The sequence below is a fragment of the Mustelus asterias genome, unplaced genomic scaffold, assembly GCF_964213995.1.
Source record: "Mustelus asterias unplaced genomic scaffold, sMusAst1.hap1.1 HAP1_SCAFFOLD_194, whole genome shotgun sequence".
NCBI classification, from domain to species: domain Eukaryota; kingdom Metazoa; phylum Chordata; class Chondrichthyes; order Carcharhiniformes; family Triakidae; genus Mustelus; species Mustelus asterias.
The window spans coordinates 486,316-510,141 of NW_027590187.1; the positions used below are offsets into that span (position 1 = coordinate 486,316).

Below are 23,826 nucleotides of genomic sequence, written 5' to 3' on the forward strand. Positions count from 1 at the left end.
TATAAAGACACAGACTCAATTTACATGAATAATGGTTGGAATGCGAATACTTACAACTAATCAAGTCTTTAAGAGACAAAACAATGGGAGTGGAGAGAGCATCAAGACAGGCTAAAAAGATGTGTATTGTCTCCAGACAAGACAGCCAGTGAAACTCTGCAGGTCCACGCAACTGTGGGAGTTACAAATAGTGTGACATGAACCCAATATCCCGGTTGAGGCCGTCCTCGTGTGTGCGGAACTTGGCTATCAGTTTCTGCTCAGCGACTCTGCGCTGTCGTGTGTCGCGAAGGCCGCCTTGGAGAACGCTTACCCGAATATCAGAGGCCGAATGCCCGTGACCGCTGAAGTGCTCCCCAACAGGAAGAGAACAGTCTTGCCTGGTGATTGTCGAGCGGCGTTCATTCATCCGTTGTCGCAGCGTCTGCATAGTTTCCCCAATGTACCATGCCTCGGGACACCCTTTCTTGCAGCGTATCAGGTAGACAACGTTGGCCGAGTTGCAAGAGTATGTACCGTGTACCTGGTGGATTGCAGGTATTTTGCATTGAACTCAAATTCCACCAGCTACCGTGGCGGGATTTGAGCACGGATCCAGACAGAAATTAGTTGAGTTTCGGGATCAATATTCCAGCGATAATACCACAAAGACATCGCCCCCAAAATTCCCTCCAAATGAGTGGCTTGGCCGGCCACCTTTGAGGGCAGCTCAGAGTCAACCGCATTGCTATTGGTCGGGAGTCACATACAGGCCAGACAAGGTAAGAATTCCTTCCCTAAAGAGCATCAGTTTATCAGTTGTTGTTTCTTTTTCTACGACAATCGAATTCCAGACATTTTTATTGATGTCGAATTTCACCATCTGCCGTGGCGGTGGATGTGTGAGTGTTTATATGAGTGTGCGTTTGAGAGAGAGATTAACTCATTTTCATTCTGCTTGTGAGTGCGGATTATTCCCCTATATTCCCTCACAAACAATGTGATCCCTTTGAACCGGTGAATTCTTATTTTTTTAAAAATACTTGTACCCTTGTGACCCTGATGGGCGGATGGGAGGTGTGGTGAGCATTGAAGACAATGCCGCAGGGTGCTGAGTGTAAAACAGCCGATTTTAAAGCGTGTGTGTAGGAAAGTGAAGAGTGAACTTGTCTGTGAGAAGATCACAGAAAAGCTGTATCTGGAGCTGCGTAAAAGAGACAGGTTTTGGTTGTCAGACAATGACCTCCTGTAATGAAGGCACAAAATCAGAACCAGGAAATGCTGGAAATGTTCTGCAGCTCCGAAAGCAGCTGTGGAGAGATATTCATGTCACCAGGATGTAACTCTCCAATTGAATACATCATGTTGCTCAGATCTGACCCTCTCAACACCTTCATGGAAGGAACAGGGAGGGCGGGAATTGGGTCTTTGTTGATTTGGGCGAACAGAACAATGCAGCAATGAGAAACTGCTCACCCCCCGGCGGCTTGGAGAAGGATGGGACTCAGATACGAGCCTCTGGCTGGGATTGACAAATGGAAAAAACACATCGAGTTTTAAATGTAATAACAATAAAGATGGAATTCAAATCGATTTGTGCAGAGTTTTTACGCTAGTTCCAGTGTAGGCAGGATGGCCGAGCGGTCTAAGGCGCTGCGTTTAGATCGCAGTCTCCTCTGGAGGCGTCTGTTCAAATCCCACTCCTGACAATTGTTATTGCGTCGCGAGGCACCTTCGAAACGCAAGGCAACTCTCACCTGGCTGCACATGGGCAGCAGATGCAGAACAACAACAACGACGACGACCTGCAAGATCCACTCCATCCTGACTTGGAAATATATCGCCTTTGCTGTGGCCAGCTCACAATCCTGGAACTCTATCCCGAACAACAGTGTATATACACAGACACCACATGGACTGCAGTGGCTCAAGAATGAGTTCACCGCCAATTACTGAGAAGTATTTAAATTGATCAATAAATGCTTCCCAGGCCAGTGACACACATATCCCGTATGAATGAAGTATTAAAAAATAACCAACTTTAGAATAGTAAATTATACGTGTGAATCAAATCCTGAACACGGCTACTTTTATACCAGATGTGTGCCTGAAAACAGTAAATGGAACCAGCTCAATGATTAGCGGAAGAGTTTCACTGAGTGATGTGTGCGATTCCCTCTGATGTGCTTGTTCAATGTCGGGGAAAGGCGGATTTGAAATGTTTACTGGGAATTCGGTGCAGTCTCGATGGGCCACTGTGGGATTCAATTATTTTCTTTCATGAATCTATCCGAGATCCCATAGCATCTGGGGAGAGAGAAACGGTCGTTCCCGTGAAAGGTCTGCATCTGAAATGTGAACGACCTCTATTTTCTCAGATACGTTCCAGATCTGGCAGTATCTCTTTTTTCACAAACACCAACAGATCTGGAGCTTATTTCCAGCATTCTGCTGCACCAGGAGTAGCAGTATCAGGCTCTGCAGCTGAGTTGGTTAAAGCCCATGTCTAGCAACAGGTAGATCCTGGTTTCACGGACACGAGCAGTGCCTTGATTACTTTCACGTGATCTTTCAAGTGTTCATTGCAATTACTCAAGTTACAATGTCCCTTTCCTGCTTGTCAATATTGTCTTTCCCTTTACAGTGGATGATCTACAAAGATGAAACAAACACAGATTTCGAGACTCCCCACGAGTATCTCGACTGTTTATTTACACTATTCGGTTATTTTCATCATTTTGCAGTAAAAAATAATCTCCAATAAACCCAATGCTGTAAATTCTACAAAGACAGTTTTCCTTTTTATTTCCTCAGGGAATTTCTAACACAGTCAAATGGCCTGAGAATCACACAATCCCGACAGTGCTGAAAGAGACCATTCTGCCCATCGGGCCTGTACCGACTCTCCGACAGAGAATCGCACACAGGACCTTTCCACCCCGCTAATCTACCGATACAAACACCTTGGGGAATCTAGCATGGCCAATCCACACAACCTGCTCATCTTTGGGCTGTGGGAGGAAACCGGAGCACTCGGTTTCCTGGGATAACTTGCTTCGGTGAATGCAGCTTGTACAGCACTACAGTTTGGCACCATCCAGGACAAAGCATCCCACGTCATTCCCTTCCCATACATAAAAATTCACTCCGTTCGCTACCAATACACAACGGCAGCAGTGTACACCATCTACAAGATGAACTGCACAACTCAGCAAGGCTACTTTGCCAGCACCTTCCCAAACCCACGACCACTACAGCCGAGAAGGACAAGCGCAGCAGACACATCAGAATAATACCACTAGGTTGCACGGCGCTGATATTTAGTTATTGATTGTAGTTATTTATAAGTTGTTGTCGTTCAGTGTGTGTTCTTTAATCTTCTTTATCTTCCAATGGAAGCGAAATATCTAATTGAAAAATTACTATTTCTAACCCAACCAGCGAATGTTGTGTCAAACTTTAAGAAAGCCCCCGGGGATTGCGATTTCTTCTCGAGTCAGTGGTTTCCCTGGGAGCCGAGTAAACAGAAACAGCATGGAGAGATGGCAGAGCAGGAAATGTCGGTGCCAAACAGAATCAGATCAATGAAGGAGCAAGCTGTTTGTTACGAATCTGATCCAAAATTCGACTCTGGTGGGATTCGAACCCACAACCTTTGAATTGCTAAGCTGCCATCTTTTAGAAGTCCAACGCGCTATCCATTGCGCCACAGAGCCGCGCGCTAGGAATTCACTTCTCAGGTCCATACATGGATGCATGACAAGGTAGAAACGACTGGTAAGTTCAGAACTCTCGTAGTTAAAATGTCAAGAACTGTTGAGAGGAACTTCATTGATTGCAAGTCATGTTGGGGCATCTTATGTCTGTTCAGAAGGCTGTGGAAATACAAACCTTTGTGTCCTTTATACGGGAAACCTGTCCATCACAGAATGATCCTCCCTGTCTCTCCTCCTCATTCTCCTGTACATCTTGGAGATTAATCTCGCGGTTTTGATAGTCGGGAGACACATTCCACTCTATCTGTCACAGGACTGATCAGAACCTGTTCCCTGTTCCAGGGAAACATCTGCACAGAACACAACGCAAAGCTGGAAGCTGGAAATCTGAAAGAAACACAAAAAATGCTGGAAATGCTCACCAGGTGTGGCAACATTTTTGATTAATGGAGATTTCCATAAAACCAGTTCCTGAAGCAGAGCACAGCTGCACAGTTTAAAGTTTCCTTTCATCAACAATGGATGCTCCATTCTATGATTTTGAATAATTCAAATTGATAATCTGCATTGGTATTCTAGTCGCCACAGCCCTGAAAATCACTTCAGGCATTGAGGTCACCCTTGGATTTTAAACTTGAAAACCCAATCTCTATCTTTTTAAAGCTATGATTGAAACTGTATCCAATACCCGCTCAGTCCTTTGTGAAAGAGAAGGAGAATTGAAAATATATTTGAATAACTTTCCTTTGACTCAATTTGTACAGAAGCATAAAGGTGGGAATCACACACAGCACTTCATGAAACTCACCCGCAAAACATTGAAAGGTGACAGTGTTTATTCAAGGGATGGTTCTATTTATTCATTCATTATTAATGGAGAATAGAAAAGTTGGAACAGTATGCAATCTGGGCAATATAACTGATCAAAGTGAAACACAATGGATACTGGGCAGAGTAAGCCTACCATGGGCAATAGACAAAGTGAAGGTGCGACATTGACGGAGTTGTCAGATGGAGCAGGGAGTCGTTGCAGAGTGAAGGGACATAGGAAAGTAGGTGTGCTAAATGTTTAATGTTCACAGTACAAGTAGATGGTGAAATGCAGACTCCAGGCTGGATATTCAGTGGGTTCTGAAATGTGTGGAGAGACTGCGGCATCTTGGTGTGGTAAAGGTGCAATACGGATTAGGAACGCTAAATGTTTTTATATAAAATATAAATTGTTTTATATCGTCTCTCCTTGATCTTCGGACCAAGATGTATCAGTTCACACTTCCTTACATTAATTAAGTTGCAATATGTCACGTGTCTGCACATTCCACGAGCCTGTCCATATCTTCTTGAAGATTATCAATATCCTTCTCACTAAAGTTCATAATCTTTTCAAGTTTTGCACCACTGGTAAATTTTGAGATTGAAACCTGTACACCCAGATATAGGTCAATAATATCTGTCAAGAAAAGCAAGTTTCTCTTTATGTACTACCCCAATTATAAATAGATAAAACTTTGTGTAATATATGCTTTAATAGGTTTGTACTAATAATTAAACCGTTGCATAATGAAATTCTAACCATGCTAAACAACAATGATTCAAAATGCCACTTGGTTGAAAAGAGAATACCGACTGGTGCTAATACTTTCACTTAAAAATACTTAAAAAGCATAGCCTTGCTGATTCATGGGTATTTAAATGGTGAATACAGAGCAAAGCAGCGTACTGGTCAATTTCGAATTGGTATGGCCAACATATTTAATATTCCGAAATTCCTCCGTCCCAGGTTCAATATAATGTGAACATTTCCTGTCTGTTGTATCCCTCTCTGTCTAAACTTCAGACCCCACTCACCTGAAGAAGGGGCTTGCAGCTCCGAAAGCTTGTGTGGCTTTTGCTACCAAATAAACCTGTTGGACTTTAACCTGGTGTTGTTAAACTTCTTACTGTGTTTACCCCAGTCCAACGCCGGCATCTCCACATCGAAACTTCAGACGACCAGAGTGTGCTGACATCTACTGGCCGCAATACAGAACTGCAGTAGAGCAGAGATAAAAGACATGAACTATCGCTTTTGCAGAGACAGATCAAACAGGAATTAATGATTGGATGTCAGCCTTATATCCCATGGAGAATTCAATGTTAATGTACTTTCCCATGTAGTCAATATAACTTGCAATTTGCTATTACCTGGAGCAGTTGAGTCGACTAGCACCAATGTACTAAAGGGAAACCTAGGCAATAAGACGATGGAGAATGAATTTCAGAGATAAGTAGATGCTGTTACATTGAAGATTTAGAGTAGAGGATCGTATGGAATCATGTACTAATTAGAACAAAAGGCCCGGTTCCAATTAGGTATCTTGCGGGTAGAATGTGTACAGATTTGCAAAATCTCTCACATAGATTTAAAATGAATATCACACACATATGTCGCACCAGAGACAGAGCGATACAGAATGAGTCCAACACTCATACATACAGAATCTCAGAATGCATACAACAAAGAAAGGGAGACCATTCGGCCCTTTGCCTGTGTGCTGGTCTGTACAAGAACGACTCAGCTCTTCCCTTTCCCAGTCCTTGTCTCATATCCCTGCAAATCCTTTCACTTCAGGTGCTGAACCCATTCCCCTTTGATAGCCCTGATTTGATGCTGCCTCTGCCACAGTCTCGGGCAGTGCAATCCAGGTCCTAATCACTCAGCGCATTAAAAACCATCCTTCTCTCCTTTGCCAATTGGAACAATATTTTTTTTCATTTTCTCTCCTTAGACTGCACCCACAAACCCACCACCTCTACCACCTCGAAGGACAGCGGCAGCAGATACATGCGAGCACCAGCACTGCAATCTCCACCACCTCCCGCTTCCACACCGCCTCCCCCCCTCCCCGCACCCACCCCCCCCCCCCCCCCCCCATCACCCCCGCCCCAAACCGGCGTCTAACCCACTCACCGTCCTGACATGGAAATACATCGCGGCTCCTTCACTGCTGCAGTGGCAAAATCCTGAAAGACTGTTTGGCTAACAGCATTGGGGCTGTACCGACACCTCAGGGAATGCAGCAGTACAAGAAAACAACAAACCACCACCTTCTTAAGGTCAGTTAGTGATTGGCAATGAATGCTGGCCTAGTCAGTGATGCCCACCTCTCGAAATAAATAAAAACTCGCAACTACAACTGGAGACAGACAGATACAGAACACATCTCACTGACATGCATGTATTGGATACAATATGAATCCCCAATCACATTCGCTAACAGAGGGTAAAAGACAGTCGAAATTGGGCGATCCTATTTCAGTTGCAGTTTAACCAGAATTTTATGCAAGAACAGAGAACATCTTCACACAACCTGCAACATTTTAACCCAGTATGGAACATCATGAGAGCAGATAATTAACATTTGCTGAACAGAAAACATCTTCACGGAGAATATTTTGACTCAAGTGGGAACACGTTTACGCAGCAGGGCATATATTAACAGAATATTTAAAAAATATTGACACAAAATGGATCATATTTACACAGGCGGAAATACATTGACAGCATCAGGGAGACATGCTACACAACAACAGAAAACACCTCTCAACAACATAGAGCACAGTTACACAGCAGGAAATATATGTACAAACATGGATTTGCAACAGAAAATTCGTTTAAAAATCAGTGATCGATCCTGCAATTCCGTTTCTTGCCGTTTTCCCAGCACCTTTGTCTGTCGTTACATGCATCCAAGCAGTCTCTCTTGCTGCTATTGTGTGTTTTTCTCTGTCGATTGTATTCTCGGTGTGATGCAGTGATGCCTCCTCACACTCGTATTCCTGTTAAAGGATACAGGAGTGAAAATCTGCCTGGATACATTGATAGACAGCAAGGGTGGCTTGTGGCGTAGCAGAGTGGCGCAGCGGAAGCGTGCTGGGCCCATAACCCAGAGGTCGATGGATCAAAACCATCCTCTGCTATTCATGTTCACACTTATGGTGCAGTAGCATGACGATAATCGCATATAATTTGTGACTTTAACATGGCGAAGACAGGTATTTGGCTTCTCTTTCCCGCAAAAAAACTTCGATCTGCAGCCAGCGTTTTACAGAAGAAGAGGGAACATCTTAACACAACACGCAACGATTTACTGACAAAAACATCTTCACGGAGAATCTTTGTACACATCAGGGAATACGTTTGCAAGAGAAGGGGAAATATTAACAGAACAGAAGAAAAAAATATTTACAGAGCCGGAAACACAACAACAGGGAAGGATTTTACACAACAGCAGATAAAAAAGCTCTCAACAACATTTGAGACAGTTGCCTGGGTAAGATGGGTCTGGAGGGATATTGGCCAAACGCGGTTAATTGGGAATGGCTCCGAGGTAAAAAAAAACTGGGCGGCATGGACACTTTGGGCCGAAGGGCCTGTTTCCATGCTGGAACACTCTACATCACAGAGCACAGCAGGAAATATATGTATAAACAGTAAAACACTTGCACAACAACAGCGAACATCTCAGTGTAAATGCTGAGTCAACGCTTCCATTCCTGTCCTCTGAGCAGACGAGTGGCAGATAAAGTAAAAGTAAAGTAAAGTGAACTTTAAATAAAGTTTATATATTAGTCATAAGTAAGGATTTTGCCGAATAAATACTGCAATGAAGTTAATGTGAAATTCCCCCAGTCGCCATACTCCAGGATCTGTTCGCGTCAAGGGATCTCGGTTTCTAAGTACAACAATAATTGAAGTTGGTTGTGAATGTTGAGAGAGCAGAGAATAAAGCAAATGGCATCATACGTTTTCTTGGAGGATCGAATACATGAATAAGAAGGTCAAGTTGAGCTTTTAAGTACATTAGACAGGCCTCACCTGGAGCACTGAGTCCAGTTCTGGGCATCACAATTGAAGAAGATTGTGAAGACATTGGAGAGAGTGCAAAGGAGATTCCCATGAATGATTCTATTGATCACGACCTGCAGCATTGAAGATAGATTTGAGAAGTTGGGTATTTTTCATGAGGCAAATAAGTCTGAGAGGACCTGTAGAGGGACAGGTGGCATTGAGGAAGCAGGCGTGGGGTGGGTGGGGCGCGGGGGGGGGGGGGGGGGGCGGTGGTGCGGGGGTGGTGGGTGGCTGCTGCAGAAGGACTTGGACAGGCTAGGAGTGTGAGCAGAGAAGTGGCAGATCGAATGCAATGTGGAAAACTGTGAGGTTATGCACTATGGAAGGAGGAATAGAAGCATAGACTATTTTCTAAATGGGGAAATGTCTCGGAAATCAGAAACACAAAGGGACTTGGGAGACCGAGTTCAAGTTTTTCTTAAGGTTAATGTGCAGGTGCAGCCGGCATTTAGGAGGGCAAATGCAATGTCGAGACGGTTAGAATACAAGAACAGGGATGTACTTCAGAGGCCGACAAAGACTCTGGTCAGACCCCATTTGGAGTATTATGAGCAGTTTGGGACCCGTATCTAAGGAAGGATGTGCTGGCCTTTTGAATGAGTCCAAAGGAGGGTCACAAGAATGATCCCTGGAATGAAGAGCTTGTTATATGAGGAACGGTTGAGGATTCTGGGTCTGCACTCGTTGGAGTTTAGAAGGATGAGGGGGGATCTTATTGAAACTGAGGCCAGGATAGAGTGGACATGGAGAGGATGTTTCCACGAGTAGGAAAAACTAGAAGCAGAGGGCACAACCTCAGGCTAAAGGGACGTTCCTTGAACACAGAGATGAGGAGGAATTTCTTCAGCGAGAAAGTGGTGAATCTGTAGAACTCATTGCCGCAGAAGGCTGTGGAGGCGAGGTGATTGAGTGTTTTTTCAGACAGAGATAGATAGGTTCTTGATTAATAACGGGATCAGTGGTTATGGGAAAAAGACAGGAGAATGGGAATGAGATAAATATATGATTGAATGGCGCAGCAGACTCGATGGGCAGAGTGGCCTAATTCCCCTCCTATGTCTTTTGGTCTTTTATAAGAAAAAGAAGAGTGGCACAGTGGTTAGCACTGCTGCCGCACAATGACAGGGACCCGGATTCAATTCAGGCCTTGGGTGACTGCCTGTTTGCAATTTCCACATATTCTTTGTGTCCACATTGCTTTCCTCCGGGTGCTCTTGCCCCCTCCCCATCAACCCCCCCCCCTCCTCCCGCCGCCTCCCCCCCCCCCCGACACACACACACACAGACACACACACACACTCACTCCATTGATAGGGTAAGTGAATTTACCATGCTAAATTCTCTCTGATGTGTCCCAGTATGTTTAGTTTAGAAAGATCAACAGGGTAAATATGTGAGGTTGCGTGAAGAGGTCAGAGAATCAGGGCAGACTCAATGGGCCGAATGTCCACCTTCTGCACTTTAGGGATATTATGACCAAGGTTTTCATCTTCCCGAGTTCATCAAGAACAAGATGTAAAATTTCAAACTGAGTGTCACAATTGCACCGAATCAATGCCGAATGTACACAACTTTGGACATTATAGGTACATATAGCAAGGCCAATCCACCTAACCTGCACATCGTGGAACCACGCGAGTAAACGAGAGCACCCAGGAAACCCACGGGGAGAATGTGCAGATTTTGCACAGTCACCAACGGCCAGAAACAAACCCGGGTTTCTGGGGCTGTGAGGTGGGGGAGTGGGATTCGGTAGAATGCCGTTTCAATGAGGCAGTGTGGACTTGATGGGCCAAAAGGGTTGTAGTACATTGCAAATATTCCGTGGTTTGAGAATCTAAAACATGACCGTATTTACTGGAACAGCAGGCTTGAGGGGCCATGTGGTCCACTTCTGATCCGATTTATTGTGCTGCTGGGTCTAAAAAGCTGCTAATTGATTTCTCATATCAGAATTTACTCCAAATACCATTCATGCATCAACCCTGTGCTCACTGACAAACACTGACTCGTGGTTAAGTAATGCCTCAATGTTAAAATTCTTATCCCTGTTTCCAAATCCCTCCATGTCCTCAGCTCTTCCTCCCTTTCATGCCGTGGGCGGCACGGTAGCACAGTGGTTAGCACTGCTGCTTCACAGCTCCCGGGACTTGGGTTCGATTCCCGGCTTGGGTCACTGTCTGTGTGGAGTTTGCACATTCTCCTCGTGTCTGCGTGGTTTTCCCCGGGAGCTCCGGTTTCCACCCACAATTCAAAGATGTGCGGGTTAGGTTGATTGGCTATGCTAAAATTGCCCCTAGTGTCCTGGGATGCATAGATTAGAGGGATTAGTGGGTAAAATATATGGAGGTACAGCCTGGGATGGGATTGTGGTCGGTGCAGACTCGATGGGCCGATTGGCCTCTTTCTGTACTGTATGTTTCTATGATTCATCACCTCCAGCCCAAGAATCCTTTGAAATGTGTGAGCTCATCTGATTCTGGCCTCGTGAGCAACCCTCATTTGATTCTCTCCACCTGTGATTGACGTGCTTTCAGCCCTGGAAATTCAGCTCTGGAATTCCCTCTCTAAACGCCTCTGCTTCTCACTTGCGTTCCTTCCCGTTCATTCATTTCCTCTTTCCTTTCCCGCGGGTTTCATCTTATGCACAGTCTGACTTTTGACTCTTCAATTGCCATCAGCAAATAATAGTTCCACAACTATAATTCTCTGAGCGATTCCACTTTAAGGATTCTTCCCGCCTCCAGCTCTCTGATTTCTCATTGGGATCAGCCCCGGATCGAATTGAATGACGCAATAGCGCTGGGCTGGGATTGACGCTCCGCGAGTCGCGCAAACTCGGCGCACACTGATTGGTCAGTGCGTTGCGATTGGCTAACGAAGATGTCAATCACATTAGGGCCGTGTTTTGTTCGCAGCGTGATCGTCATTTTCATTATTTTCTTAATTCAGTCGAATGGAGCTCACAGGTTGGACAAAGTAGCTGTCAATCAGTCGACGCAGACCGTCCATTGAATAACAGTGATGCGTCAATTTCTGATTGGTTTTCCCAGCTGCCAGTCACAGGTCGATGGCGGGAATTTACCCTGGGCCCATCAGACACCGGACGGAGCGGCAGCAAATGTCCGGCCAGTGGTTTCAGTCTCCGGGCCGGGATCCTGAGCCCGCGGCGGGGCTCTGGATGGGTGAAGGGTGTTGGCATCGAGAATTCCGTCCCGCCCGGCTCTCAATCCGCAGCTAAGGGTTTCCAATGTCGGCTTGCTATGTAAACCTGTCACGCTGCAGTTCCCCAGTCTCAGCAGTGGCGGTGCTGCAAACCACCTGGAGTCAGACCAATAAGCACAGACAGTGGTATCTTCCCGTGCTCTATGTGTGGGGCTCAGTGCCACACCAGGTAAGAGCCCCTAACTCTGCATAGGCCAGGGAGAGATACTGGGATCTTCTAGTGCTCTGCATGTGGGGCTCAGTGCCATACCGGGTTAGAGCACCTCAATCTGCATCGGCCAGAGAGAGATACTGGGATCCTTCGGTGCTTTCTGGGAAAGGAAAGGTGTCACAGTGGTTAGCATTGCTGCCTCACAGCGCCAGGGACCCAAGTTCAATTCCGGCCCCGGGTCACTGGTCTGTGCAGAGTTTGCACGTTCTCCCCGTCTCTGCGTGGGTTTCCTCTGGGTGCTCCGGTTTCCTCCCATACCAAAGATGTGGTTTGGGTTGATTGGCCATGCTAAATTGACCCAAGTGTTAGTGGGATTAGCAGGGTAAATATGTGGGTTTAGAGGGAAAGGGCCTGGGTGGGAATTTGGTCAGAGCAGACATGATGGGTCGAATGGCCTCCTTCTGCACTGTAGGGATTCTATGATTCTGTGTTTGGGTGGGGCTTGGTTACATATTGTTTGGTTATAATTACAACCTCTATCTCTGACAGTCAATCTGGGTGTTCCTGACTGAGCAGAATGGTCTTATCTCACCACACATTGAGATGGAGGAGCTGCCGCCTGAGACGAAGATGATTGAGAACTCCAGCCTTCTCCTGACTCGTTTACTGAGGCCCAGACGTTCTTCATCATGTTTCCCTGGCATGTCAGGTACGTTAACACCGTCATCTGCTGTGAACACTGACCTCACAGTGGGAAGGTATTGGTTTAGGATGGTGCAGTCAACCATGTCAAAGGCATGGACAGGTTGAGAAGGATGAGGAGGGATTGTTCAGTTGGGTAAGACTGCAATCAGCTGGTTCCAAACTTATCTTTCTGGTCATATGCAGAATATCACCTGCAATGTTTTCTCTCCCCACTCCTCTGCTGTTACCACCCAAATTCCCCAAGGATCTATCCTTGGCTCCGTCCTACTTCTCATCTTACCCCTTGGTGACATTATCTCAAAGCACAGTGGTCGTTTTCACGTGCATGCTTACAACACCCAGCTCTACCTCAACATCACCCTTCACAACCAACTTCTGTTATTAATTTAATAGAATCCTTCTCTGACCTCCAGTACTGGCTGAGCAGAGAATTCCCCCAATTAAATATTTGGAAAACCAAAGTTCCCACCACAAATTCCGTTCCCAGTCACTGACTCCATCTCTCCCACTGGTCAATGTCTGAGGTTGAAACAAACCCTCATAATCTTGGGAACTCATTGGACTCGGAAATGAGATTCTGACCACATATTGTCCCTTCACCAAGATCACCTATTTCCAGCTGTGCAAGATCACGCATTGTTGATTATACGTCAACTCACCCGCACCTGAAATCCTCATCCATGCTTTTGTTACATCGAGACTTGACAATTCAGACACACGCCTGCCCAATAGACTTCCTTCCCTAAAGAGCATTAGTAAACCAGATAGGGTTTTATGACAAGGGACAATTAGATTTTTAATTGCAGATTCATATTCATACTCAGAATTCTTCCTCACAGCCATCTGAACTCTTGCTCCTTGCTACAGAGAGCAGTCTCACTTCTCCTCACTATACCCCTTCTATCACTACTTGAATGGCATCCGTACTCCAGTGCAAAGGTCAGTCACCTCATCCATCCTACAGCCCCCGCTCTTATCCAAAGAAGCTGGAAGAACCTCAAACCTATTGGTTAGTTGTAGAGGCTGACACAGCTGCCCTCTGAGTCCTCTTCGCTGCCTAAGCTGCAGTCACTCCGTCCTGGCTGTGACCACTTGGCAAATCTGAAGATTCTATCACTACCTGTCAGGATCCTATCCCCTTACCAGTTTAGTATAAATCCATCCCAACAGCTCTCACAAAGCTCCCAGGGAGGATGTTGGTCCCCTTCCTGTTCAAATGTAATCTGTCCAAATTGTACCGTTCCCAGTTCTGCCTGAAATGGTCGCTCTGCCCCAGGAATCTATAGCCCTCCCTCCTGTACCATCCATGCAGCCATGCAGTCTTCTCAACTACCTATCCTCACTATTCCAACTCTCCTGAAGGTGCTGACTCTGGCTGGGTTCCGTCATGCACTCACTGGTTCCTCTCTCTCTCTCGAAGATGCTGGCGCTGGCGCAGTTCAGTTCTACACTCACTGGTTCCTCTCCCTTTCTCTCAAGGCAATGGTTTTCATTGGGTTCAGCTCCACACTCACTGGTTCCTGTCTCCCTTCCCCTGAAGGTGATGACTCTGGATGGATTCTGTTCCACACTCACTGGTTCCTCTCTTTCATGCTTAGAAAGTTGTTGCTTGGTCTCGAGGTTGTTGGCGAGGAGAAGAGGTTGCATGAACTAGGATTGTTTTCACTGAAAAGACAGAGGCTGAGGGGTTACCTGATAGAGATCATCAAAATTGTGAGAGGCAAAGACAAGGTGAATAGTAACAGACTTTCTCCCAGGGGTGGAAGGGGGCACATGTTCAAGGTGAGAGGGGGAAAGTTTAAGAGAGATGTGCGGGGGAGGTTTTTCACACAGCGAGTGGTGGGTGCCTGGAACAGTTTGCCACAGGAGGTGGTCGAAGCAGGCACACTAGCAACATGTAAGGGTGGGTGCATGATTACGGAGGGAATGGAGAGATACGGACTGAGGAAGGGCAGAAGGTTTTTTCTTCAGTTTAATTCGGTCACCATGTTCGGCACGGGCTTGGAGGGCCGAAGGGCCGATTCTTTTGCTGCACTTTTCTTTGTTCTCTTTAAACAGCGAATAGAAGCAATAGGCCCTTCGGCCCATCGAGCCTGATCTACCGTTCATTATGATCCTGGCTGATCAAGTTCGACTTCCTGATCCCACCTTCCACCCATATCCCTTGATCCGTTTAGCCACAAGAGCTATATCTAATTCCTTCTTGACATCACACATTTTGGCCTCAACTAACTTTCTGCATTCGCTATTTTCACAGATTCACCACTCTCTGGGTGAAGACATTTCTCCTCACCTCAGTCTTTGAATATCAGTTACATTCTACCTGAATCTACCATTTCTAGTCCTGTTAGAATTTTATAAGTTCCTATGAGACCCCTCTCAATCTTCTAAACTCCAAAGAACATCAGGATAAAAGCTTCTCTGCCGTTTGGCCATTCACACCCTTTATTCTCTCTGTGGACAGCTATTACCAGTCTTTTCCCCTGGTTTCCATGGACTCATCTTTCATTCCCTCCCCCTGCACTGTAAATATCTCCCACTTTCTATGCCTTTTAGCTTTGACAAAGGGTCATCTGGACTCAAAATCTCAGCGCTTTTCTCTCCTTACGGATGTTGCCAGACCTGCTGAGATTTTCCAGCATTTTCGCTGTTGGTTCCAATGAATATAATCGAACTGACTTCATCTTTCCTCATACGCCAGACTTGCCATCCCAGGAATCCACCTGGTAAACGACAGTGAAATTTTGTCCTGTATGGCACGACAACAATAAGTACGATATCGCCAGTGTGTAGCAGAGTGGCGCAGCGGAAGAGTTCTGGGCCCATAACCCAGGGATCGATTGGTCAGTACCAATTTCTGCTATTTCCGTTTCCAATATCAGATTTTTAAAAAAAACATTCGGTTGTTTCCCACAAGAATCTCACCTATTCTTTTACAGGACTCAGTCATTTTCATCAACTCTCGCTTGCAATCAACAGTTTAAGCTGCAACGAGCTCTCTGCTGTAAATGCTACAAACACAGCTTTCCCCCTTTTCTCAGGGCAGTTCTGACACAGTCAAAAGGCATTAAAATCATAGAATCCCGACAGTGCTGAAGGCCATTCGGCCCATGGAGTCTCCACCGACTCTCTGACAGAGCATCCCATCCATGCCCTATACCCATAGCACCATGCACTCACCCCGCTTATAGAACAAAGAACAAAGAACAAAGAACAGTACAGCACAGGAAACAGGCCCTTCGGCCCTCCAAGCCTGTGCCGCTCCTTGGTCCAACTAGACCAATCGTTTGTATCCCTCCATTCCCAGACTGCTGAACATAGAACATAGAACATTACAGCGCAGAACAGGCCCTTCGGCCCACGATGTAGCACCGACCAGTTTAAAAAAAAAAAAACTGTGACCCTCCAACCTAAACCAATTTCTTTTCGTCCATGAACCTATCTACGGATCTCTTAAACGCCCCCAAACTAGGCGCATTTACTACTGATGCTGGCAGGGCATTCCAATCCCTCACCACCCTCTGGGTAAAGAACCTACCCCTGACATCGGTTCTATAACTACCCCCCCTCAATTTAAAGCCATGCCCCCTCGTGCTGGATTTCTCCATCAGAGGAAAAAGGCTATCACTATCCACCCTATCTAAACCTCTAATCATCTTATATGTTTCAATAAGATCCCCTCTTAGCCGCCGCCTTTCCAGCGAAAACAATCCCAAATCCCTCAGCCTCTCCTCATAGGATCTCCCCTCCATACCAGGCAACATCCTGGTAAACCTCCTCTGCACCCTCTCCAAAGCCTCCACATCCTTCCTGTAATGTGGGGACCAGAACTGCACACAGTACTCCAAGTGCGGCCGCACCAGAGTTGTGTACAGTTGCAACATAACGCTACGACTCCTAAATTCAATCCCCCTACCAATAAACGCCAAGACACCATATGCCTTCTTAACAACCTTATCTACTTGATTCCCAACTTTCAGGGATCTATGCACACATACACCTAGATCCCTCTGCTCCTCCACACTATTCAAAGTCCTCCCGTTAGCCCTATACTCAACACATCTGTTATTCCTACCAAAGTGAATTACCTCACACTTCTCCGCATTAAACTCCATCCGCCACCTCTCGGCCCAACTTTGCAACCTGTCTAAGTCTTCCTGCAAACTACGACACCCTTCCTCACTGTCTACCACACCACCGACTTTGGTGTCATCAGCAAATTTGCTAATCCACCCAACTATACCCTCATCCAGATCATTAATAAATATTACAAACAGCAGTGGCCCCAAAACAGATCCCTGAGGTACACCACTTGTAACCGCACTCCATGATGAATATTTACTATCAACCACCACCCTCTGTTTCCTATCCGCTAGCCAATTCCTGATCCAATTTCCTAGATCACCCCCAATCCCATACATCTGCATTTTCTGCAGAAGCCTACCATGGTGAACCTTATCAAACGCCTTACTAAAATCCATATATACCACGTCCACTGCCTTGCCCCCATCCACCTCCTTGGTCACTTTCTCAAAAAACTCAATAAGGTTAGTAAGGCACGACCTACCTGCCACAAAACCATGCTGACTATCACCTATCAATTCATTACTCTCCAAATAACTATAAATCCTATCCCTTATAATTTTTTCCAACATCTTGCCGACAACAGAAGTGAGACTCACCGGTCTATAATTCCCGGGGAAGTCTCTGTTCCCCTTCTTAAACAATGGGACAACATTCGCTAACCTCCAATCTTCTGGTACTATACCAGAGGCCAACGACGACCTGAAGATCAGAGCCAGAGGCTCTGCAATCACTTCTCTTGCCTCCCAGAGAATCCTTGGATAAATCCCATCCGGACCAGGGGATTTATCTATTTTCAGACCCTCCAGAATATCCTGCACATCCTCCTTATCAACTGTAATACTGTCTATTCTACTCCCTTGCAACCCAGTGTCCTCCTCAGCTATATTCATGTCCCCTTGCGTGAACACCGAAGAGAAATATTGGTTCAATGCTTCACCAATCTCCTCCGGTTCCACACATAACTTCCCTCTGCCATCTATAACTGGCCCTAAACTTGCCCTAACCAACCTTCTGTTCTTGACATACCTATAGAACGCCTTAGGATTCTCTTTAACCCTATCCGCCAAAGTCTTCTCATGTCCCCTTTTAGCCCTTCTAAGCTCGCTCTTCAACTCCCTCTTAGCCAATCTAAAGCTTTCTAGTGCACTACCCGAGTGCTCACGTCTCATCCGAACATAAGCCTCCTTTTTCTTTTTAACCAACAAAGAAACTTTTTTGGTGCACCACGGTTCCCTAGCCCTACCAATTCCTCCTTGCCTGACAGGGACATACCTATCACAGACTCGCTCATGTGACTATCCAGGTAAGTCTTAAACGATGTCAGCGTGCCTGCCTCCACCACCCTACTTGGCAGCGCATTCCAGGCCCCCACCACCCTCTGTGTAAAAAACATCCCTCAGATATCTGAGTTATACTTCGCCCCTCTCACCTTGAGCCCGTGACCCCTCGTGATCGTCACCTCCGACCTGGGAAAAAGCTTCCCACTGTTCACCTTATCTATACCCTTCATAATGTTGTACACCTCTATTAGATCTCCCCTCATTCTCCGTCTTTCCAAGGAGATCAACCCCAGTCTACCCAATCTCTCCTCATAGTTAAGACCCTCCATACCAGGCAACATCCTGGTAAACCTTCTCTGCACTCTCGCTAACGCCTCCACGTCCTTCTGGTAGTGCGGCGACCAGAACTGGACGCAGTACTCCAAATGTGGCCTAACCAGCGTTCTATACCGCTGCATCATCAGACTCCAGCTTTTATACTCTATACCCCGTCCTATAAAGGCAAGCATACCATATGCCTTCTTCACCACCTTCTCCACCTGTGTTGCCACCTTCAAGGATTTGTGGACTTGCACACCTCGGTCCCTCTGTGTTTCTATACTCCTGATGACTCTGCCATTTATTGTATAACTCCTTCCTACATTATTTCTTCCAAAATGCATCACTTTGCATTTATTCGGATTAAACTCCATCTGCCACCTCTCCGCCCAATTTTCCAGCCTATCGATATCCTGCTGTATTGCCCGACAATGCTCTTCGCTATCCGCAAGTCCAGCCATCTTCGTGTCATCCGCAAACTTGCTGATTACACCAGTTACACCTTCTTCCAAATCATTTATATATATCACAAATAGCAGAGGCCCCAGTACAGAGCCCTGCGGAACACTGGTCACAGACCTCCAGCCGGAAAAAGACCCTTCGACCACTACCCTCTGTCTGTCCGACCACTAATCTATCTTACCTTCACTTCTTAACACACCAAAGGCAATCTAGCATGGCAAATCCAACCAGCCGGCACGTTTTGGGACTGTGGAAGGAATCCGGAGTACTCGGTTTCCAGACGTAACTTACCTGGGTGAATGCAGCTCCATAAACAGTCAAAGTTTGACGCTATCCTGTACAAAGCATCTGCCTTCATTCGCTCCCCATCCACAGATATTCACTCCCTCCACCAAAAATTAAAGTTTATTTATGAGTCACAAATAGGCTTACATTGTCATTGGCAGACAGCGGCAGCGGTGTGTACCATCCACAAGATGCATTGCCTGAATTAACAAAGGCTAATTTGGCAGCACCTTCCAAACCCACCGTGACTTTGGCCGAGAAGGAAAAGGGCAGCAGACGCATCAGAACAATACGACCTGGGAATCTCCCTCCAAGGCACTCACCATCAGGACTTGGAAATGTATCGCCGTTCCTTCAGTTTCAGTAGGTCAGAACCCAGAAACTTCCCACTCCCCAACACCTCCCACCCCCCACCCCCGAATCGCACTGTGGGTGTACCTACATGACATTTATGGCAGCAGTTGAAGATTGCAGTTCAGCACAGCGTACTTCAAGACAATTATGGACGGGCAATAAATCCTGGCTGAGCAAGCGATGCCCTAATCCCATGAATGGACGAAGTAAAAAAAAAAACCACTGATCAAAAAGGTTCCTCCTCACCTCCATCTTCAATGGGAGGTTGCTTTTTAAAAAACTCTGCTTTTCTGGTCACATTGTCAGTGTAATTCTGAGCACAATCAGGATTATTTAGTAAGTGTTGTCCCATTGCAGAATCACATTATGCAGTCGTGACCTGCCTGGTGGTGTATATGGTCGGATTTGTCACCGTGATTCACCGCATCCCTGTAGCTATGGACTGCCCAGGGCACACAATCAGTGTGGGAATCAGTTCACCTGTTTCAGTATCTGGAACCATTCCGTATCTGAATTTGTCTGGTGTTGTTTCTGTGAGTGTCTCGGACTGTTATAAAGTGTGTGAGTGTGGTATCATTCTGGACCTGTCAATGGTTCTTCATTCTGTGATATGTCTGTGGGGTGTCTCAGTGGTACTGGAGTTAGCACTGTTGCCTCACAGCACAGGGGACCCGGGTTTGATTCCCGGCTTGGGCCACTGTCTGCGTGGAGTTTGCATGTTCTCACTGTGTCTGCGTGGATTTTCTCCGGGTGCTCCGGTTTCCTCCCACAGGGCAAAAACACGCTGGTTAGGTGCACTGGCCGTACTAAACTCTCCTTCAGTGTACCTGAACAGGTGCCAGAGTGCGGCGACTCTGCGATTTTCACAGTAACTTCATTGCAATGTTAATGTAAGCGTACTTGTGACTCATGAATAAACAGTAAATTTCATACAAATGTGGGGATCATCGATAATTTTAAGTCCCCTGGCGCTGTTTTTGGAACATATGCGTTAATTCCCGTGGTACTGTTTATGGAACATCAGCTTTATGCTGGTCCTATCATTGGAAATAATTCTGTATGTAAGTCTCTGGTGCTGTTTAAAATTGCGGGTTTCATTTGTTATCTGTCACACATCTCTCTCTCTCGCTATTCTTCCTTTTGCATTCATTACTCTGTGTGAGTCTTGCATTGTTTCTAAATCTCTCAGTGATACAATTGATGTGTGCAATTTATTTCATATCACTCAGGCACAGCTCCTCTGAGTGAGTGCAGCAAGCAGCCTGTATTTTTCAGCTCCTGAAAGTGCATGTGAGCGAGAACTATCATCTCATCTATCAATCTTTGGTATTTAGTATGAGTTTGGGATTAATTAAATAATCTGCAGTCTCTGGGACTATTTATGAATTTGGATTAATTCCAAATAACTTTCCAGCACCGAAACAGACCACTGATGTGGTAGGTGTTAAGCAAACAATGTGTGTGAGTTTCAGCCCAGCAATAAATCTCTGTCAGTGTGAACACAATTGTGAAAGATAATGTATCCTTCAATCTGATACTGGATTGCTATGCAAGTTTCACTCAGGTTGTTCACATTGATTTGATCTGTGACACTCAGCCTGATTCTGTGTAAGAATTTTGACATGCATGTAAAATGAAGTCCAGTCTGGAATTGGTAGAGTGTCTTCCACCTGGCACAGTGTGAGTGAGGATTTAGCGTTAGTTTATAATTTATAGTTCAGTTCGTAGCCATCAAATTGATGTTGTAACTTTTCGTTTCATAAGCAGGGTAAGTTTTCAACTGGCATTTGTGTTTGTATCCTAGCTTTCAGAATATCCGAATCTGAGAATGTATTTGAGATTTGAATGTGTACCTAATGTATGTGAGGGCAGACTGTGGGGATTATTGCGACCACTTCTAAACCCCTGATTTGGTGATATGACTGGTATTTAACTCGAATCTCAGAGTACATTATTCAGGTTGTGTAACTTTTAACAGAAAACCATCTGTCAGTTTTATCTGATATTTAATTTGGAGCTGAGGCTGCACTATTGTGTGGTTGACACAGCGATGATCTGATAATTGATGAGAATTTGGACTGGGATTGATGAATCCCCCTGTTAGTTGTACTGAGTTTGTTTTGATTTCTTATTGTCTCATGTATTGTTCTGCTGTGAAAATTCCAGTTTCTTGCATGCTGGTTCGACAAAGCATACCGTTCATGGAGGAGAAATGAAGCACTGTCGTGAATGTCGTGTTAAAAAATGTATTTACCAGGAGTAGGGTTCGAGCCCACGCGGACATATGTCTATTGGATCTTAAATCCAACGCCTTAACCTCTCGGCCATCCTAATACGAAAGTTTGGCATGATGTGAACACGACATCTGGCTTTCCTGCTGTTAGAGCAGTGGATTGAAAATGCGCCTCTGGATTTATTTCTGCTGTCTCAGACGTGGAACTGATGAGCTGTTTGCTTCTCTGTCAGTGAAAATATGCGGAATGTGTGACAAGGAGCTGGCGACACTCTTCTCTTTAACTTCCGTGGACGAAATATCACATTTATTCCGGTTCCTTCAATTATTTGTCCGCGCGAACAAAGTACATTTGACAACTCAAACACACATTCCGTCAGTTTAATCTCGATTAATAATCATTGTGAGCGGTTTGCGAGGCTGAAGCCAGACTCGTGCTCTGATTGGTCACTGTCATTTCAATCAGGTTCGTAACCAATCTGAGAGCCAGGAGAAGAAATGGGAGGTTTTGATTGGTTTACATTTCCAAATTGGAAAAGCCCGCCAATTTCAGTGCAGGAAAAATAGAAAATAACCGAACGCCTGAATGTTCAGGAAACTATTTCAATCTCACACTTTAGAATCTGTTTATTGTATTTTCCCTCAGAATCCTGGCGCTATTTTAGGAACAGTTTGATTTTCTCAATCTGTTATCTGTCACCAGCGGAAATAAGACCCCGTTCAGCAATTTAAAACGGAGCAAATCTCAGCTCACTGGAAAAGCAAAAACAGAGATTCCCAGCCAACTCCTTCACACAGGCTTCACAGGGACAGAGGGAAAGGCTGATTTCTGATCCTCTCCCCTGAAAGCGGCTGGGAATATTACAATCGGAAGTGTGGAGAGAATTCCCGCCATATCCTGCCGGTTGAATCGGCAGCATTGTGTCCGGAGAATCGGGGCTGCAGGGAGTGGGGGGGGGGGGGGGGGGGCGGAGGGAAAGGGGGGGGGGGATCGCTACGATGGGCTCAGGGTCCTGAGTGTGCACAAATCTCGCTGATTCCGTCCTCTGAGAAAACTGCGGAATACACAGATGACCCCGAGAAGAACCTCCTCATTCCCGCCTTTCTTCTGTTCAGGCTGCGACTCCGAGATCACCAGAGATCAATAAACATCATTGTATTATGAAGTTAATTCACCAATTGTTAAAGCTCTCAATATAGGTATTATTAAATTTAAGTAATGGCTTCCTAATATTGTGTTTCTCCTCATTGCCCCTCACAAATCCCAAACTGAGTTTAATAATCCACTCTCAGTTCAGTTTGATTGTCCCATCAATGTAAAAGTGTGTGTGAGGGGCGGGTCTGAAGTCCCATTCACAGCATTCTGTAACGGGACAAATCCCTATCCTCCAGAAATAGATCTCTCATTAACTTAATAAGGGAAAAGATGGAACAGCTTTTTCACAGAGATTGTGCGTGGCTCTTAAAAGAGCCGTTGTGTTTGGGGTTCTTTTCAGTCCATTGGGGAGTTTTAATTGGTGTACTTGGTCACCGCCTTTGTCCCTTCCGACACGACGTGCTTGGTCAGTTCCCCGGGCAGCAGCAGGCGCTCGGCGGTCTGGATCTCCCGGGAGCTGATGGTGCTGCGCTTGTTGCAATGGGCCAAGCGGGAAGCCTCACCCGCGATGCGCTCGAAAATATCGTTCACGAACGAGTTCATGATGCTCATGGCCTTGGAGGACATGCCGGTGTCGGGGTGAACCTGCTTCATCACTTTGTAGATGTAGATGGAGTAACTCTCCTTCCTGGACATTCGCCGCTTCTTCCCGCCCTTTGCTACCGGTTTCTTCATCACTTTCTTCGCTTCCTTCTTGGGAACTGGTTTCGATGTTTGTTTCTTCTCATCAGCCATCTTCAATTTCACGCAGAAATAAAGCAAGCCCCTTCGGGAGGGATTTCCACGATTGCGAACCATCGGAACGGCGATATATTTTCAAGTCAGGATGATGTGCGTCGCGGAATGGAACTTAGAGGTGGTCGTTGTTTCTCTGCATCTGCTGTCCTTGTGCTGCCATGTGAGAGATTTTTTGGGTTTGGGTGCGCCTCGAGAAGGAAAAACCAACATCAGGAGCAGAATTTGAACCCATACCTCTAGTGGAGAC

The 23,826-nt window shown here is 45.8% G+C and overlaps 1 protein-coding gene, 1 long non-coding RNA gene and 2 other non-coding genes across 4 annotated transcripts in view; 1 reads left to right on the top strand and 3 right to left on the bottom strand.

Moving 5' to 3' along the window:
* The window catches only part of LOC144485434 (uncharacterized), a 664,084-nt gene that overhangs the window by 484,295 nt on the left and 155,963 nt on the right, over window positions 1–23,826 (bottom strand). The window lies entirely within an intron of this gene.
* trnar-ucu (transfer RNA arginine (anticodon UCU)) lies at window positions 3,605–3,695 on the bottom strand. The gene is given in 2 exon segments: window positions 3,605–3,640; window positions 3,659–3,695. It is a non-coding gene; the product is annotated as a tRNA-Arg (tRNA).
* Window positions 7,584–7,655, top strand: trnam-cau (transfer RNA methionine (anticodon CAU)). The gene has a single exon. It is a non-coding gene; the product is annotated as a tRNA-Met (tRNA).
* Window positions 23,196–23,585, bottom strand: LOC144485424 (histone H2B-like). The gene has a single exon (XM_078203603.1). The coding sequence runs from the start codon at window positions 23,574–23,576 to the stop codon at window positions 23,196–23,198; it is 381 nt and encodes a 126-aa protein (XP_078059729.1). The 5' UTR covers window positions 23,577–23,585.

Excerpts from the sequence above, each read along its gene's own strand:
- LOC144485424 (XM_078203603.1), bottom strand. The coding sequence starts at position 23,576 with ATGGCTGATGAGAAGAAACAAACATCGAAACCAGTTCCCAAGAAGGAA.